The sequence below is a fragment of the Halichoerus grypus genome, chromosome 9 (assembly GCF_964656455.1).
Source record: "Halichoerus grypus chromosome 9, mHalGry1.hap1.1, whole genome shotgun sequence".
NCBI lineage: Eukaryota > Metazoa > Chordata > Mammalia > Carnivora > Phocidae > Halichoerus > Halichoerus grypus.
The window spans coordinates 20,908,722-20,925,765 of NC_135720.1; the positions used below are offsets into that span (position 1 = coordinate 20,908,722).

The following is a 17,044-nucleotide window of genomic DNA, read 5'->3' on the forward strand; positions in this document are numbered from 1 at the left end:
ACTCCAAAGTAAAGACCTTTAGGGAGTATCTTCCACAAAAACCTACATGCAAGGTCTTAAGAGAGGGAAGGAAAATGGAGAGGAAACTAGAAATGCAGAGTACTCTGTGGAGGGAGATAAATGGTACTTTTGATCAGAAGTTAACGGAGGTAGAACCAAAGTCTGGACACTTTTAAGTTTTATATTTCCTGTAAAGTGGGCCCAAGTAAATAAACCCAGCACTAAGTTGAGGGAGAAGTAAGGCCAGATCATTAAGAAAATTAACCTCCAAAGAAAGGAGCAGGAACATCAGAGGTGCCCCGGAACAGACCTGGCTAAGCAACCTGAGATCCAGCTTTCAATTTTCTGTAACTGAATATTCCCTGAATTTCCTCATACTAATGGCCGTCCGTTTTGTAATTTATTCAAGTCATTTATGAGTGCTGGGCAGTAGCAGACAGGTCCCTGAGGGGTGGGGGATGGTACTGGGAAGAAAGAAGGGAAGCTGGGAATGTAAACTCCAGGAGGGGAAGGATATGTTTTGTTCACTATTGTATCCTCAGTGTCTAGAATACTTCGCCATTCTTACAAAAGCAGTTAGGTACGTCTTACGTTTATGTACTGCCGTAATAAGCGAGGAGTTTAACTAAAGAGAAGATTTTATGCCTTTGCTAGCATGAAACTTTTTAAAAAATGGCAAAACCTCTCACTCACTCTTGAAGATTCCAGCTTTCAAAGAGAGGAACAACAAAAACAAGATAAGTATTCCACCCCATTAAAAGAGTTTAGTATCTTCCTATTCTTTATGTTTAAAAAAGTAACATCCCAAATGTCGATTACAATAGAATACATACATGGAAAATACTGTCATCTTCTTTATGAGGCAAATGCAATTTATGGATGGTTGCAATAGTGATTAGAGAACGCAGTAGACGGTGAACAATTAATTTAAAATGTTGTGCCCATCAAACTAACCTTTGTTATCATATAATTCTTCATCAAGAATGTTGACTTGTTTATTTAAATTGGATTTCATTACTATGGCATTCATTATCATGCAAAAAAGTTTTTCCCCCATCGGTGGGCTTAGTCAGCCAACTCACATATTTTAGGAAAGCTGAAGACTAGAGTCATTACATCCATACATACATTATAGAACTTTAATTGGGGAAGGATCACATTGCTGCTCTGTAGTTAAGAATACTGAAAAAGAAAGCAACATTACATTTTTCTGTGCTTTTTCATGCATTACAACAGTACTAATCTAATTTGGACTTGAGAAGCTAATTAAATTATTGACTTGGTCTATAGGCCTGAAAGCTATTATTTATCCTTCAAGTTTTTATATGAAAATTAAAAAGACAAAGTCTAATATTGCTTAACCACCTTCTCCCTTGATGCTAGGAAAATCAGTGAACTGGGATGCCACCCTATTAAGCAGCTTGATATTTCAGTACAGAAAAAGCAACAGTAAAGGGAAAAGTAAAGAGTTATAAAATGTATTTAAATATTGTATGAAATTTCTTTAAAGTAGAAGAATATAGAAAATTACTTCTACTAACTAGCTGGAAGCACTTAGGATTACTGGGGTAACGAAGAGGGTACATCATGGTGGTAAAGAGCGCCAAGTTTAGCGACTAAGCCTGACATGGCACCTCGGCTCTGTCACGAGTGACAGTGTGCTTCCACACCTCTCAAAGCCTTGGTTTCCTCATCTGTCAAATGGGCGGTAACAGTATTCACACCTCAATGAGTTGTTACGAGGATTAAAGGAAACAAGGCATGTGAGGTGCCTGGCACACTGTAAACGCCTGATCAAGGTTGCCTTGTGAATATCTATGTCTACTAACATTTCTCTCCCTTCCTCCTTGGGCATTGACTCTTCCTCCAACTCACATGATGTTTATAGCATGGGCATGCAAATCCCAGTAGACCCTGAGCTTCATGCTACTCAAGCTGAGTCCATCAGAGCCCTCTCGTGTAATGTGCTAGAGCTAGAGAAGGGCTATTTCTCCTTGGTAGGAGGTCATGAGGTAAATGGTTATAGAACAGCCAAGAAAATCAAAACTTGTAGAGAGAGACAGAAAGGAGAACAGAGAGAAAAGGCTTCTGGGTGGCATTCCAGTCCCTGTGGCTGGCTGTGACCTTGCCCTTACTATAATTTGGCTATGGGGGCTAATACATTTCCCCTTGTGCCTGTGCTTATGGAAGTTGGGTGTCTGCCATTTACTATGACTAGGGTTCTAATTAATAAAGCTGTTATTAGGAAAATAAAAACACCCTGGGAAAAAACACCCATCAGTTTTACAAGCCTAATCACTTAGGCTATAATGTGTAATTTGGTCTCATTTTATGAGATGCAAGGAAATAATTACTGCCATCTTTTTCTGTAAACTTAAGTTATACTAAGAATCAGTATAAAAGTAACTTCTACTAAACTATATGACAATTTCACACTTTCACTCATTTAATGATCATGAAATTTTATTTGCACAAGTTTGCTAATATTGGCATAAAATGGACTGACATAGTGCACTGAAAAATGTCATTTATTACTTCTTTGTTACATCATATATAAGATTTCACATAGGAGAAAAATACTCCTAATAATTGGCTTTCTAAAATATTATGAAACATTTAATAATTAAAAGAAAACAGTATACCTGAGTTAAAATATTAACTACAAGTAAATATAAATAGCCAGTTGTTGAAGATCAAAGAGAAAAAAATATTAATCCATAATACTTTTGTATCTGAAAAAAATGATTAACTATTAATCACAAGTATAGGCATACATAATTAAAGTACACACACACGCATACACATATATATAAAGTAGAGAAAGAATATGATAAACTAATAGATGTCTTTTTTTCCATGATATCCTTTAAATGAAACAAAATCAACTAATCAAGTACACCAGGCTGAAAATGAAATAATGTTCAGACAGCCTAGAATAAAATAATAGTTGTAGCAATAGAAATGCCTTAACGGGAACAGTTTTTAAAGAAGACTCATGGGGAAACTGATGAATAAAATAATGAAATCTTTTTTATCTTAAAAATGAAAAGCTGAGAAGAGGAAAAGAACTTTTCTACACCTACATATACAATAAATTGTACAACTTTCTAAACACTTTTAAAGGTGAACTAGCCTATAAAAGTGTTAGCAGTTTTATTTAGCAATTGATACCATAACCTCAAATCATAAAATATACATATGCATGTGTGCGCATGTGCGCCGGCATCTCTATGTGGTGTGGAGAGAGGGACGTCAACGCAAAAGCTCTAACTCCCCTCTGCAAATCCGACCTTTAACCTGAACTGTAGGTGACAAATACGTGAGAAGGCTCCTGTACTCCCTGATTATCGCAAGAGGTTTTGGGGGCCGAAGAGGGCTAAGGCTGACGGTGGCTGAGTCCGCAGATGTCCTGTACATCCACCTTCCCTCTGCAGCCATGTGGTTTTCAAAAGGAACTGAAAGCCGGGACTGAGAATAGTGAGGGGTAAGGGGAGGCTGGGAGAATAAAAGAGAAGCCAAGAAACAGCTGTGCAGGGTTAAGAGGCTCTAGACACTAAAAGTGGAGAAGGAGCCAAGTCAGTGGCCAATAAGCAGAGACAGAGAGGAGATGAAAAGGAAGAGATGTGGTGAAAGCCAGCCAAAACACTTCGAGTTAGGAAAGGTCACCAACATAGAAGTTTCGAGCTCTGTTCCTAGATCCATGCTACATTAGCTGGTGACCTTGTTCAGCATCACGGTATTTTGTTGGCGTTTGTGCTTTTACTAAGGAAGGAAGGAAGGAAGGAAGGAAGGAAGGAAGGAAGGAAGGAAGGAAGGAAGGAAGGAAGGAAGGTGGGTGGGGAGGAAGGAAGGAAGGAAGGAAGGAAGGAAGGAAGGAAGGAAGGAAGGAAGGAAGGAAGGAAGGTAGGTGGGTGGGGAGGAAGGGAGGGAGGGAGAGAGAGAAAGAAAAAGGCATACTGTTTTATCTGCCTGACTCATTGGGATAGTTAGGAGAATATGAGAGTGGTTTTAGAAGTACAAAGAATAATACAAAGGATGATGAAAGATTTACTCTTCTATCATTCTACCTCTCCATAGATATAAACCAGGTGATTAAAATCAAATGAAAAACAAGTCAATTGTGTTAAAAAGAAAATTAATATAGTGACATGATGCAGATTAAATCAAATTAAACAGTTCCATATGGCTCCAACCAGATAAGGGGGCTACTGACAAAGTTGTGAACTCTGTAAAGTATCTATAATTATTCAGATGATTTCAGTTCAATTAAAAATTATATTGACTTAAGAACCATTTATAGGTGGAATGGGTTATTCTGAGGAGTTAGCGTTTCAGCTAACACTTTACCTACTGAGCCCTAGATTTTTAATGGTTGCCATTTTAAAAGGATATACTAAAACGTAGTATAAATTCCTATGCCTTCTCTTAACTGATTTATATTGTCTTCAAAAATAAACAAACCATAATTCATAGCTTCAGTTTTTCTTTTATTGTAAAAGGCCCCAAAGACTACTCTGTTTTGTTTTATTTTAGAAGTCTCGTATATCCTCTCTAGAATTTCTTTCTCCTCCTTGCTGTCAGACTGTCAGCAGCCATTGCTCACTGTCACCCTTCTCCCTGTCCTGTCATTTCCATTTTGCCACATACCCACCATTCACTGGGACACAAGTTAAACTAGTTACAACAGTGTCTAAAGTAAGAGTTAATACCTCTGAGAGAGTGGCTTTTCCATGAGTAAGAGTAGGATCTTCACTGTATTTGCTGTATAATATATATTTTGGCTGCTCAGATAATTTTACACACTCTTTCAGCTTCTCAATAAGTGAGAAAGGTCACTAAGGAAGGGAAGGGCTGAGCTCCGGACACAGATCTCAGTAACGCAGTCAGAGAGATGACGGGGAAGCACGGAGGAGAGCTGAGAGAGGAAGGCAGCCGGGAAGACAGTGAGCCGTCGCTGACTGGGACAGGATGAGCAGGGACTGGATGGGCAAACAAGGAAGGAGTCGGAAACCAGGCAAGATAGACCCACAGGCAGGAAAAACCAGGATAGGAGGCAACAGGCTAAAGGCAAGGAAGACCATTACCCGTAGAACATCACTAGCAGTTGGGTGTAAAATGGACATCAGTTTGGGGCAGAGTGAGAGAGATGAGATGTTACCACCCAGGAAAACTGAGGCCAAATCCTGTGCAGCCTTGTGTGCCAGGGGAAGGAGCTCACATGCCCTTCCAGGGGCTACCGGTGGTTTTTAAACCAGGGAAGCAAATGCCAGCTCTGAGTTTCAGATTTATCACTGTAGTGTCTATGTCGATGCAGAGATACCAATTAAGAAGGAACTAACAATAGTCCTAACAAAAAATAGCAAGGGCTTAAAGTAAGGCAGTAATATTAGTAGTGATTTTTAAATATTCAAAATATACACACTTGAAAGATGGTAAGGGACTAGATCTTAAAAGTTCTCATCACAAAGATATATAATTTGTAACTGTGTGTGGTGATGGATATTAACTAGACTTATGGTGGTAATCAGTTTGCAATCTATGCATACATCAAATCATTATGTTGTATACCTTAAACTACTACAATGTTATATGTCAATTATATCTCAATAAAACTGGAGAAAAGGGGAAATATCTAGCAGAGCATACCTGATGAGATTTCTTTGTCAGCAACTTATCACTGAGTTGAAAAAATTAATTTGCTTCTTTTTAATAGCATTTGTCAATTAACAGATTCCTGAGCGCAATTCATACCTGTAACACTCAGCAATAAAGTAAAACTTAAAAGTAAAGAGATGGATCCGTTTTGCTGTGCCCCTATGCACAGCACACACAGCATACTCAATAAATAACTGCTTATTAAATGGAATAAAAAAATCGTTATGTCATTTCTCCCTGCCCTCTCCCCTCCGACAGTGAGTACTTCACGTAGCATCACACAAGACAATTAATGTTCAAATGCTCTCTAGTTCTGATAGCAGCTCTACATAATTCATGGTAAATAACAAAAGTATAAAAGCTATTATGGATAATTTTCTTTCATTTACCTTTAACAGCAGGTAAAATCAGCCAGCACTGAAGAAAGCAGTATCAGGAAAGGAGGAAAGTATAAAAATTGCTAATCATAAAAAACCAAAAACCAAGAAAATCATTAAGTTAAATTGATGACTTTTTTTCTTGCCCCCCAATATAGTATTTGAAATGGGGCTTAGAAACATACCAAATGTAACAGCAAAATAAGAATGCAAAAAAGCAATATTATCATACCCCTTAAACGACTAGCCACCGAGAAGGAACATTTATAGCAAAGTGAAGCTTTGATGATATAATAATACTTTTTTACTGTGATGAAGTAACTTATTATAAAAATGTTGCCTCTGTTCTCTGGAAAGTACTGGGGAAGCAAGGAGCCAAGGAACGCAGATTTAAGGTGGACTTTAAATTGGGTAAGGTGAGACGAGTGAACTTATTTTTCTTCCGAGCTTGACAACGACAACTGTAATAGTGCATTCTTTCTTGGTGTATTGAGTTGAAATGTTCTGACTTTCCAGGCCCTCTGCAATCTGAACCAGACAGCACGTACAAGCCCCTCATTCCCGCCTCCTGCCCAGGCACACAGCCGCTTTGCTCGTCCCTGCTGCTGTGATGATCTTGTCCCAGTGTGGTCTTCCCTCCTCCCTGAACCTGCTCACTGCCCAAGCATCCCCACAGGCGCTCAGCTCATGCACGCATTCATTCAGCAACTGTGCAGTAAGCACCTACTACGTGTGCGTGTGTACGCCGTGTGCAAGTATGTGTGTGTGTATATGTATAATACGTATATAACAGAATCCTCAGAAGGAAGACTTCTTCAAAGCCAAGAAAATCAATTACGAGGGATTTGCAGACTGTGAGGTTTGTGGAAAGGTAGAAGCCCATTAATGACTTAAGTCACCAGTAGGCTGACTGGAAAGACAATGATGCTACCAGCAGAAAATAAACATGAATGCTAGAAAAGATAATAAATATGCTGTATGTGTGTGTGTGTGTGTGTGTGTGTGTTGTGTATGTTCACAGACACACATAAAGCTAGGCTTAGAGGGTTAAGAACATCATGATCTTGATGGGAAATTTATTCAGATTGAAGTAAGCCTACTCTGACAGAGGCTGAGAAGGAAAATGGCTACTTGTCCAAACGTCTGCTTCAGTTTCGGCTACAGTCAAAGAAAGCATTTTTCAACTGTACTTTCCTTACAAGTAATAAATGCTCATGAATTATGCTGCTGGACACAGCATGAGGCAGTCTTTCAGGTCTGCCTTCACTATGTGAAGTGAATGATGAGAAAATATTTGGAATGGCATGTTTGTTTTTAAAAATGCATCAGAATGCTTTTATTGCCAACAGTGAAAAATCGTAATAAAGATCTATGTTGGCCCCAAATTCATCTCTTAAATTTACTGTGTGATTTACTGCTATTTGCTAAGAAGGTAGTTACTGTTTCAATTTTCAGCCAAAGTACATAAATAGTACACGAATAGGTTAATTTTCAATTAAATAAATTCTGTTGTCTGCTTGTAAAAGAAAGGTGTTTTACTTTAGTGCCTTATTTTAAAAAGTAATCTGAAAAAAACAGAAGCTTAAAAAAACTTTGATTATTTATATACTTATATATATTGTATTTTAAAAACCACTCCTCTAGTTGCAATCATTTGTCATGTTATTTGTGTGAATATAAGAAATACAAATTTTTCTTTCTCAAAGAAATTACTTTTAGTTACAGTGTGCCTTTTACTAAATCTATTTGTCTGCAGTTAATTTCCTTTTAAAATAAGGATATTGATGTATACAGTCATCTCATTTTTAATGTAAAACCTAGATATTTATTAAATAATGACATATTTGATTAAACTAACACTCAGAAGAAAAATTTTAATATTAGATCCTGAAATACTGTAAGGAAATTTCCTACTTGATTTCGGGATTCTGTTCCCCTCACATGTGTTTTTATGATGTACGAAAGAAACCAATCTCACCTGTTTTTGATTGTAGGTTTCTTCTTGGTTCTTCAGGGGCCTCAATTGGCTGATCAGCCAGGAAAACTCGAGCTTGGTCTATAGCATTTAGAACAGAATACTCCTTTTCCTTTAACTCTCGTCTCAGGGCCTTTGCAAAGAGAAGCAAAAGTTGAATTTGTAACCTACTGTGTTCACCAAGTGATGAAACATCTTCAGTTAGACTATGGACCATAGTTGTCAAGGAAATGACTAATAACCATTTAAGCAAAGTCGGAAGTGAAAATATTAATTTTATACATATGAATGATGAAACATGAATAAAAGCAAAAAGATGATAGGATTTAAAGATGCAAAACAAAAATCTTTACAATATTCACCTAAGGGAAATTGTTATAGTATATTTGAGCTTACACAAACTGTACTTTTAGGGTTATCACTCCTGTCAGATTACTAAAACAGAATAGCCTGTTCAAAGATACCTTTTTCTTATAAGACTGACAAAAAAAATTACATCCAATAGTACAGAAGCAGGCAATTTCACAAGTAGTAATGAGATCCTCAGAAGCGTTTTACATTCTCTAGAATATATTAAGGAAAAAAGCTAAGAGATGGAAACAAATTAAAGTACATGAAATCAAAACTAAACCAAAGAGAACACATAAAAGACAGTCTCCAATTATCTTCAAATACGTTCCATCTCTCATGCTGAGGCAATTACAATTTTTCCCTTGTGAGGTTTTTCATGCAAATTTATGATTCTCAGAACAGTCTGCCTTTAGTACTTTTGTTCTTTTAAGTAGGGCTAAACTTTCACCTTTGCTCCCATAAAATGTTTGGTGATTAAGACTCTAATTGACTAGAGTTTAAAAACAAAGCTCACTCATTGACTATTGCAAGGTAAGAGGAAATGAAGATTTTCTCATGTGCTATTTGAATGCTGGAGCGAAACCAAAATTGTTGCTAATATTACTGTTATCCTCTTAAAATTATACACATAAACACCTCCGGGCAATTATATTTTGCTTAGGTGCAGTTACCTGATAATGCATTATGAAAACTCTGGTTTTTACTTTCTAAAATATTGTATTCTAGTACTATTTTAGAATCAATATAATTTTTGTTTCTGAACACAACTATTTTTTGTTTTGTTTTGTTTTCCAAAAAAAGGTTTTTTCTTCTTTTTTTTTTTATTGTTATGTTAATCCCCATACATTACATCATTAGTTTTAGATATAGTGTTCCATGATTCATTGTTTGTGCATAACATCCAGTGCTCCATGCAGAACGTGCCCTCCTCAATACCCATCACCAGGCTAACCCATCCTCCCACCCCCCTCCCCTCTAGAACCCTCAGTTTGTTTTTCAGAGTCCATCGTCTCTCATGGTTCTTCTCCCCCTCCGATTTCCCCCCCTTCATTCTTCCCCTCCTGCTACATTCTTCTTCTTTTTTTCTTTCTTAACATATATTGCATTATTTGTTTCAGAGGTACAGATCTGAGATTCAACAGTCTTGCACAATTCACAGCGCTTACCAGAACACATACCCTCCCCAGTGTCCATCACCCAGTCACCCCATCCCTCCCACCCCACAACTATTTTTTTTTTTAAATAGCATTTGGTGTAACTATGTTGGGATGACAGGGCTAACTCCTCATCCACGGTAAATAAAAGAAAAAAAAAATCTAGAAACACCAGAATAATCATCTGATGTGAAAACCAGAGCTAAACACCAGGAAAACACCAGTAATGAATTTGTTTTATTTTTTTGTAAAGATTTTATTTATTTATTTTAGAGAGACAGAGAGTGCGAGTGAGCGGGGCAGGGGAGGTGCAGAGGGAGAGAGAGAATCTCCAGCAGACTCTGCTGAACACGCGCCCACGGGGCTCCATCCCAGGACCCTGAAATCATGACCTGAGCCAAAATCAAGTGAGATGCTCAACCAACTGAGCTACCTAGGTGCCCCACCTAATGAATTTAAAAGAGAACATTACTGGTGGGGAAGGGTGAGGGGAGATGAATGACAGAATAGAACATTGGTTTTTGCAATAAGCACTGTAAATACAATTTGACTATTTAAAATTATTATCTTGACAAAAAATTTAAAAGGATAAAGTGAACAATAGCAAAAAAGCACCATTCTCTAAAATCCATGGATAAATTTATAGCATCTACATAACCAGACTGTGAAGCAAGCACAAATCAGTAAATCCCCACATCAGTTAGCACCTGTGAGCATCAAATGACTATGTGACAAAACGTTCACTAACTCTATCGAGAAATGTGGCTTGTGAAGAAGTCCCAAGGTGTGACATTCAAGACAAATAAGACGATCTTCTGACATTTAAAGTTTCTGACACGTGGAAACAGAAAGAGACATAAGAGAAACGGGGAAATATATTTTAATCCAGAAATATATACACACATTTCCAGGTCTTGAGCCTATTCTTTATTTTTTTTAATTTTTTTTAAAGATTTTATTTATTTATTTGACAGAGAGAGACACAGCGAGAGAGGGAACACAAGCAGGGGGAGTGGGAGAGGGAGAAGCAGGCTCCCCGCTGAGCAGAGAGTCCGATGCGGGGCTCGATCCCAGGACCGTGGGATCATGACCTGAGCCAAAGGCAGACGCTTAACAACTGAGCCACCCAGGCACCCCTTGAGCCTATTCTTTAAATTTAGATTATTGTGTTGTTACAGCAAGAAGCTCCAGATTGATGAAAATACTCCTAGTATTTACTTCCCAAAGCACCTGGAAATATAAAATATAAAATAATGATACGAAAGAGCATGTTGCTTAAAAGCCAGCACTGAAAAACAATGGGTAATGTAGCAGATTTATAAAAATTTTAGTGATCCAGAGTATTTATTCCCCCCAAACCCAAATCTAACCAGTAAATGTGGGAGAGGTAAAGATTCTTAAAATAATGTGCAAGGGCTGTGCTAGATTTCTTCTTTTTGAAAGTGAAGTCCCAGACATGAACCTATTTAACTCAAGCTGCTAAAAGGAAAGTGAAGGAATCTGAAGAACACCTCCTCCTTCTGGTTGATCAAATAGGGTGAGGATGCACGGGCAGTATTTACAGACTTGGCACAAAAGGGAAACCAGGAAACACCATCTAGGTGATGATGGGGAAGGAAATTAAAAACTGAGAGAAGACAGAGCATAAAGGAATGTGACTTAGAGAAGGGAGCACAGAAGCAGTACTGGTCCTCTGGAAACACACAATGATTACGGGGCATATACTTCACAGAGGGTGAATCCTGATCTCATGGTGGAGAAATAGGATAATAGGATTCGTATGATTTAGGTGTACAGTAGTGCCCAGCTGGGAGTTCTGGATTATTATGAGTCCACAAAATGTGCATTGGCTAGGGGGCTGGGGAACGGAAACAGCATCGGAAAGATTTTTGTTAAAACTATTTTTAGACAGGGCACCTGGGTGGCTCAGCCATTAAGCGTCTGCCTTCGGCTCAGGTCATGATCCCAGGACCCTGGGATCCAGCCCGGCATCGGGCTCCCTGCTCGGCGGGAAGCCTGCTTCTCCCTCTCCCACTCTCCCTGCTTGCGTTCCCTCTCTCGCTGTGTCTCTTTCTGTCAAATAAATAAATAAAATCTTAAAAAAACAAACTATTTTTAGAATTTCAAACATCCAAATGGAAATATATATTTGTCTACAGAAAGGATACTTGGGAACACTAGCCAGTCAACTTCCCTGATGGCTGGAATTTTACCAATTTAACCCAAATGCTCTTGTGATGGGAGATTTCACTGGCTGGCTGTTTACTCTGCCTGGAAGGCTCTCTCCCCAGATATCCACATGGCATATTCCTCCTCCCAAGAGGCCTTCTCAATGAGGCCCACCCACCCATGCTATTTAATGTAGAATTCCACCTCTCCCATCTGCTACATTTCCCATCACCTTCTACTAGGCAAAGTAGGTATTTAGTTATTATGGTTATTGTTTCTCATCTTTTTTTTTTTTTTTTTCCATCTGTTTCCCTCAGATAAAAGATAAGCTCTACAAGGCCAAGGACATTTTCTAGGTTTTTTTGTTTGTTTGCTTTTTGCTTTTCACTGTGGTAAACAAGGCACCCAACACCAGCGCTTTGGGACCTGGTAGAGCTAGGGGGCTTGGAAATGCTTCCTCATGGAGGTGGTGTCTAAATGGAGTCTTGTAGAGAGAGAAGAGTATTTCCAAAAGAGGAAAGTAAGCACTAGCAGAAGAGCAAGGCAGTATGACCGTGTGCGCACTTAGGGAACTATAAACGCTTAGTGAAGAGCCAAGCAGATATCAGGTCACAAAAACCACTGTATGATGTCCTAATGGAGCATGAGACAACCAATAATGGGCACTGGGAAGCCACTGAAGAGCTGGACGAGATAGTAGGGGGCTATGACTGTCCAATTCACATTCCTGTTTTTTTACAGTATCATTGTCAGGTCTCCCAGATTCATGAAAAACAAATCTGAGTCTGAGAATGCCCTACAGGACTGGAGAATCTATTTTCCTTCCTAACCACATGAAACTTCAGCACTTTTTAAACCAATCTCTCTGCATAGGGCATTGGCAGGGGAATGTCTGATTAACTCTTTTGATATGCCAAGGGAGGGAAGTAGAAGAGGCGAGTGTGGGCAGGTGGGAACCATGCCAAGTAAGTAAAAATGTGGGGCTCAAGCCCTAATGCCAACTCACCACCCAAATATCCTAGAGAAGAGCATACATTTAATAATACCTGTTCATATGATATTTTGCAAATTTAATTTTATTATTCAATTTGTCCTATTTCAATTACATTTAATTGCATGTCAGAAATAGGTTTAACTTTCAACAGTATTATACATATAATCATTTCACCACCCTTTACCTCTCAATTAGACATAAAAGAAAACCAGCATTTCCTAACCACCTGGTGAACATTAATGATAAGATAATTAGACCCTAACAGAGTTGTTTTGTATACAGAGCTACAAAGTAGCATTCAGCTTTAGGTTCTAATATCACATGACTTCTACATGGGATGCCTGAAGTGAGTATAACATAATATAATAGGAATTTTTCTATTTTAATGACTCTATATTTTCATTCAAAACAATTCTGTTCTCAGGCAATAACAAGTATTGCCAACGATGTGAAAAAGTTGGAACCTTTTATACTGCTGGTGGAATGATAAAATGGTGCAGCCACTTTGAAAAACAATTCAGCAGTTTCTTAAAATGAAAAACATAGAGTTACCACATAACCCAGCAATTCAACTTCTAGGTACATACCCAAGAGAACTGAAAGTAGATGTCTACATAAAAACTTGTATATGAATGTTCATATCAATATTATTCATAATCGCCAAAATGTGGACACAACCCAAACATCAACTGGTGAACAGATAAACAAAATGTTGTATAGCCATATAATGAAAGACTTATTCAGCAGTAAAACTGAATGAAATACTACGATCCATGCTACAACACAGAGGAACTTTGAACATGTTATGCTAAGTGAAAGAAGCCAGACACAGAAGCCCACGACTATGAAATGCCCAAAGGGATAAGGGTATAGATACACATGGTGGAACAGTGGTTGCTTAGGGCTGGATGGTTTGGGGAAGAATGGGGGAGTGACAGCTCGTGGGTGTGGGTTTTCTTTTTGGGATAATGTTCTAAATCTAGATAGTGATGATGGCTGTACAATTCTGTGAATATACTAACAGCTACCGAACTGTTCACTTGCATTTTATGCTGTGTGAATAATATCTCAATAAAGTTAGTATTAAAATAAAATAGTAATTCTGTTTGTTCTCCCAAAAAAGTTCCCAAGGTAATCTGATTATGTCTAACTTCTATCCCCACCCATCCACAACGGAGTAGCTCATTCTGTATGTTCAGTTTATCCCCCCTCAGTTTCCAGAGCACTTATTTCTCTAGCATAGCTCATCCTAATATACTGTGATCGTGCATCTGTCCCCTCCATTATATTGTCAGTTTTTCTAGGATAAGGCTCACATCTTAATCATTCGAAATTCTCTTCAGTGCTTGCCTAGACATATATAGAAAGTACTCAATAAATGCTTAGGGAATAAGGAATAAAAGAAGGAATGCTTTCAGATTAAATACTAGGTAGGATACCAAAATAGGGAGGAGCAAAATATAACAAAGTCTCCCACATGTGATTACCCTAAATTGGATACCCTAAAGTATTGGATTCCAGTTAGCTCTGGGTTATTTGAACTATACACTTTGCAAATTATTGACGGCACGTACTGCATGGAGCACTGGGTGTTATATGAAAACAATGAATTATGGAACACTACATCTAAAACTAATGGTGTAATGTATGGGGATTAACATAACAATAAAAAAATTAAAAAAAAAACTAATGATGTACTGTATGGTGACTAAAATAACATAATAACATAAAATTTAAAAAAAGGAAATAATTTTTTGAGGCAGAGTTAGCTTTCTCCTATCATCTAATTATCAGAAGTATTTTTTAGAAGATTTTATTTTTAAGTAATATCTACACCCAACATGGGGCTTAAATTTACAACACCGAGATCAAGAGTCATATGCTCTACCCACTGAGCTAGCCAGGCACTCCTTCCTATTAACTAATTATCAGCTAGTCAATACTAAGCCTTTTACTTTATTGTTGATTATTGTTAAATTAATAGCAAAAATCTTTTTTTTCTCCTTAAATAAACAAGTAACAGATTTCACTGAAAGGTGTGGTATGGGCTCACTCCATCTTCCCCTTTTTTTCCACATCCTAACCCATGAGGTAACTGCATAGAGCATAGTTTCCCAAAACTACTGGAGTCATTAGATTGAAGGGTGAATCTGTTATTACTATTGTGTATCAAATCCATCTGAAACGTATTGGTTTAAAACAATGACAACTTACTATTCAAGATTTTTTGGATTGGCAAGTTGCCCAGCTCCTCTGCCACCAGAGATTACTCCATCTGTCGTTTAACTGGGATTGCAAGTCCAAGATGGGTTCACTCACGTGTCTAGAAAATATTGTGAGCTACTGGCTGGAATACCACAGTTTCCCTCTATAGAGTCTCTAAATGCCCTGTAGGCTGGACTGGGCTTCTTTGAAGCCTGGTAATTAGTGTTCCCAAAGAGTAGAGTGAAAGCTGCAAGATTTCTTAAGACATAGACTCTAGAACAGCTCTGTCCAATAGAACTTCCTGCACGGATACAAATGCTCTAAAAGCAGGTTGTCTAATACGGTAACAACAGGTGGCTTGCAACATTTGGTACTTGAAATATGACTAATTGAACTGAAGAAAATATGACTAATTGAACTGAAGAACTGGATTTTAAATTTTATCTAATTGTAATTAATTTAATTTAAATACAAGTGGTCACATATAGCTGAGAGTTACCACATCAGATAGTACAGCTCTAGAATCTGCACTTCTGCCACATTCTATTATTTAAAGCAAGTCACAAGGCCCAGCATAGATTCAAAAGAATGGACAAATACAGTGCATTTCTTGGTGAGGGGAAGAGCGACGATCCTCAGCATAGGGGCTGAGATACAGAGAATCATGATTCATTATTATAACAATCTACCACACAGGATAAAGGGGAAAGGAAAGGCTGGGGGAGGCATGGGGGTTGGTACTATTTTATATAAGTAGTCACGGAAGGCATCTCAAAGACAGTGATATTTGAAGAAAGAGCTGAAGGAAGTGAGGAAGCCAACCATAAGAATATCTGGCAAAAGAGCAATCCAGGCAGGGAGAACGGCAAATACAAAGGTCCTGAGGGGACTGCTTGCCTGGCTTAGCAGGCTGGCACTGTCAGAGCTGGGTAAACAAAGGATGAGGGTGACTGCTTCTGTAAAAATGTTTCGAATCGTGAAACTTAGAAGGAAGGAAGTCTTTGTGGTTGATAGTAACCACACACTTCTTTACACAGCAGACATCTAGCTACCTTACTGACTCAAGGCCTGGCCATTGACCTAAGAAGACTCTGTGTGACAACCTTACTGCAAAGCTTATGCATTTTCCATTCTAATAGATAATTCAAAGACCTCAATCTCCTCCCTCCCCACCCCCGGCAAGCACATGTGAAATCAAGCTTCATCCTATAAGCGGTAGACCAGATCAGTTGTAACAAGGAGGGAGAAACAAAATAATTTCAAAAACTAAAATTGAAACTCTATATTAAACATTGCATGCTCTGAAGTTTTTAATATCAGGAAATATGGTCTCAGATACCTCAGAAGTCAAGAATAATAAATGGAGAGCAAAATGATTGTCCCATGGCCATAAGAAAATGTTCAATGTCTCTCTCATCCTAAGGTGGCGTAAGAGTATATTATAGAATTTTCCAACAAAGATTTCCACCAAAATAAAAAATTTAAAACCTAGTAAATTCAGATAATCTGAAGGAAATATGCCAAGCACAAGAGGAGATGGTAATAAGCCACGATCCCAATCCTTGGGGAACTTACAGTCTAAAGTGAAGAGAATGCTGGTCACAATGTGTTAAGTGCCACAAATCTTTGAGAGAAGAACAAACAGGACACTGAGGAAATATAGAGAAGATGGAGAGAGGTGGAGGGGGCACAAGCAACCTTGTGTTGAAAAAGAAACTGGAATTAGAGTAAAGGTAATTAAGGGAAAAGCAATTCAAGGAAACAGAATAAGCAGGTAATCTAGTCTCTCATTGTTTTCCCTGTTAAGCAGCTTCTGCGTCTCATTTAAACTAAAGGAAGCTCTGGAATGTCAGATTAGTGAAAAACTGATTCGAATATCAGAACTTAACTAGCAAAAATCTCAGTGTTTTCATGCTCAACAGAATTTCTCCGAGCCCCGAACCCCACTCAGCAGAGCCCACCTTTCCTGTCACTTCTCTGCCCCCTTTCAGACTCAGGGTACTGTTTGGCAGCTTCCTGGTATGAGTGTCAGGCAGCAGAGTAAATTGCTCCTTATTCAATCTTAAATGCCTAAAGAGAGACTCTCAATGATCCTCCTGCAATGTCTAGGAACACTTCTCCCCACCTGCTATCACTGGGAAGGACAGGGGATTAAGGGATAAGA

At 38.3% G+C, this 17,044-nt stretch overlaps 1 protein-coding gene across 13 annotated transcripts in view; it reads right to left on the reverse strand.

The window, feature by feature from the left end:
- Positions 1 to 17,044, reverse strand: part of UTRN (utrophin) — a 546,896-nt gene that overhangs the window by 99,240 nt on the left and 430,612 nt on the right. For all 13 annotated transcript variants that reach the window (XM_078054618.1, XM_078054624.1, XM_078054617.1 and 10 more), the window contains one exon: positions 8,011 to 8,140. In XM_078054618.1, coding sequence (XP_077910744.1) covers positions 8,011 to 8,140 — 130 coding nt within the window. The remainder of the gene's footprint in view (positions 1 to 8,010; positions 8,141 to 17,044) is intronic.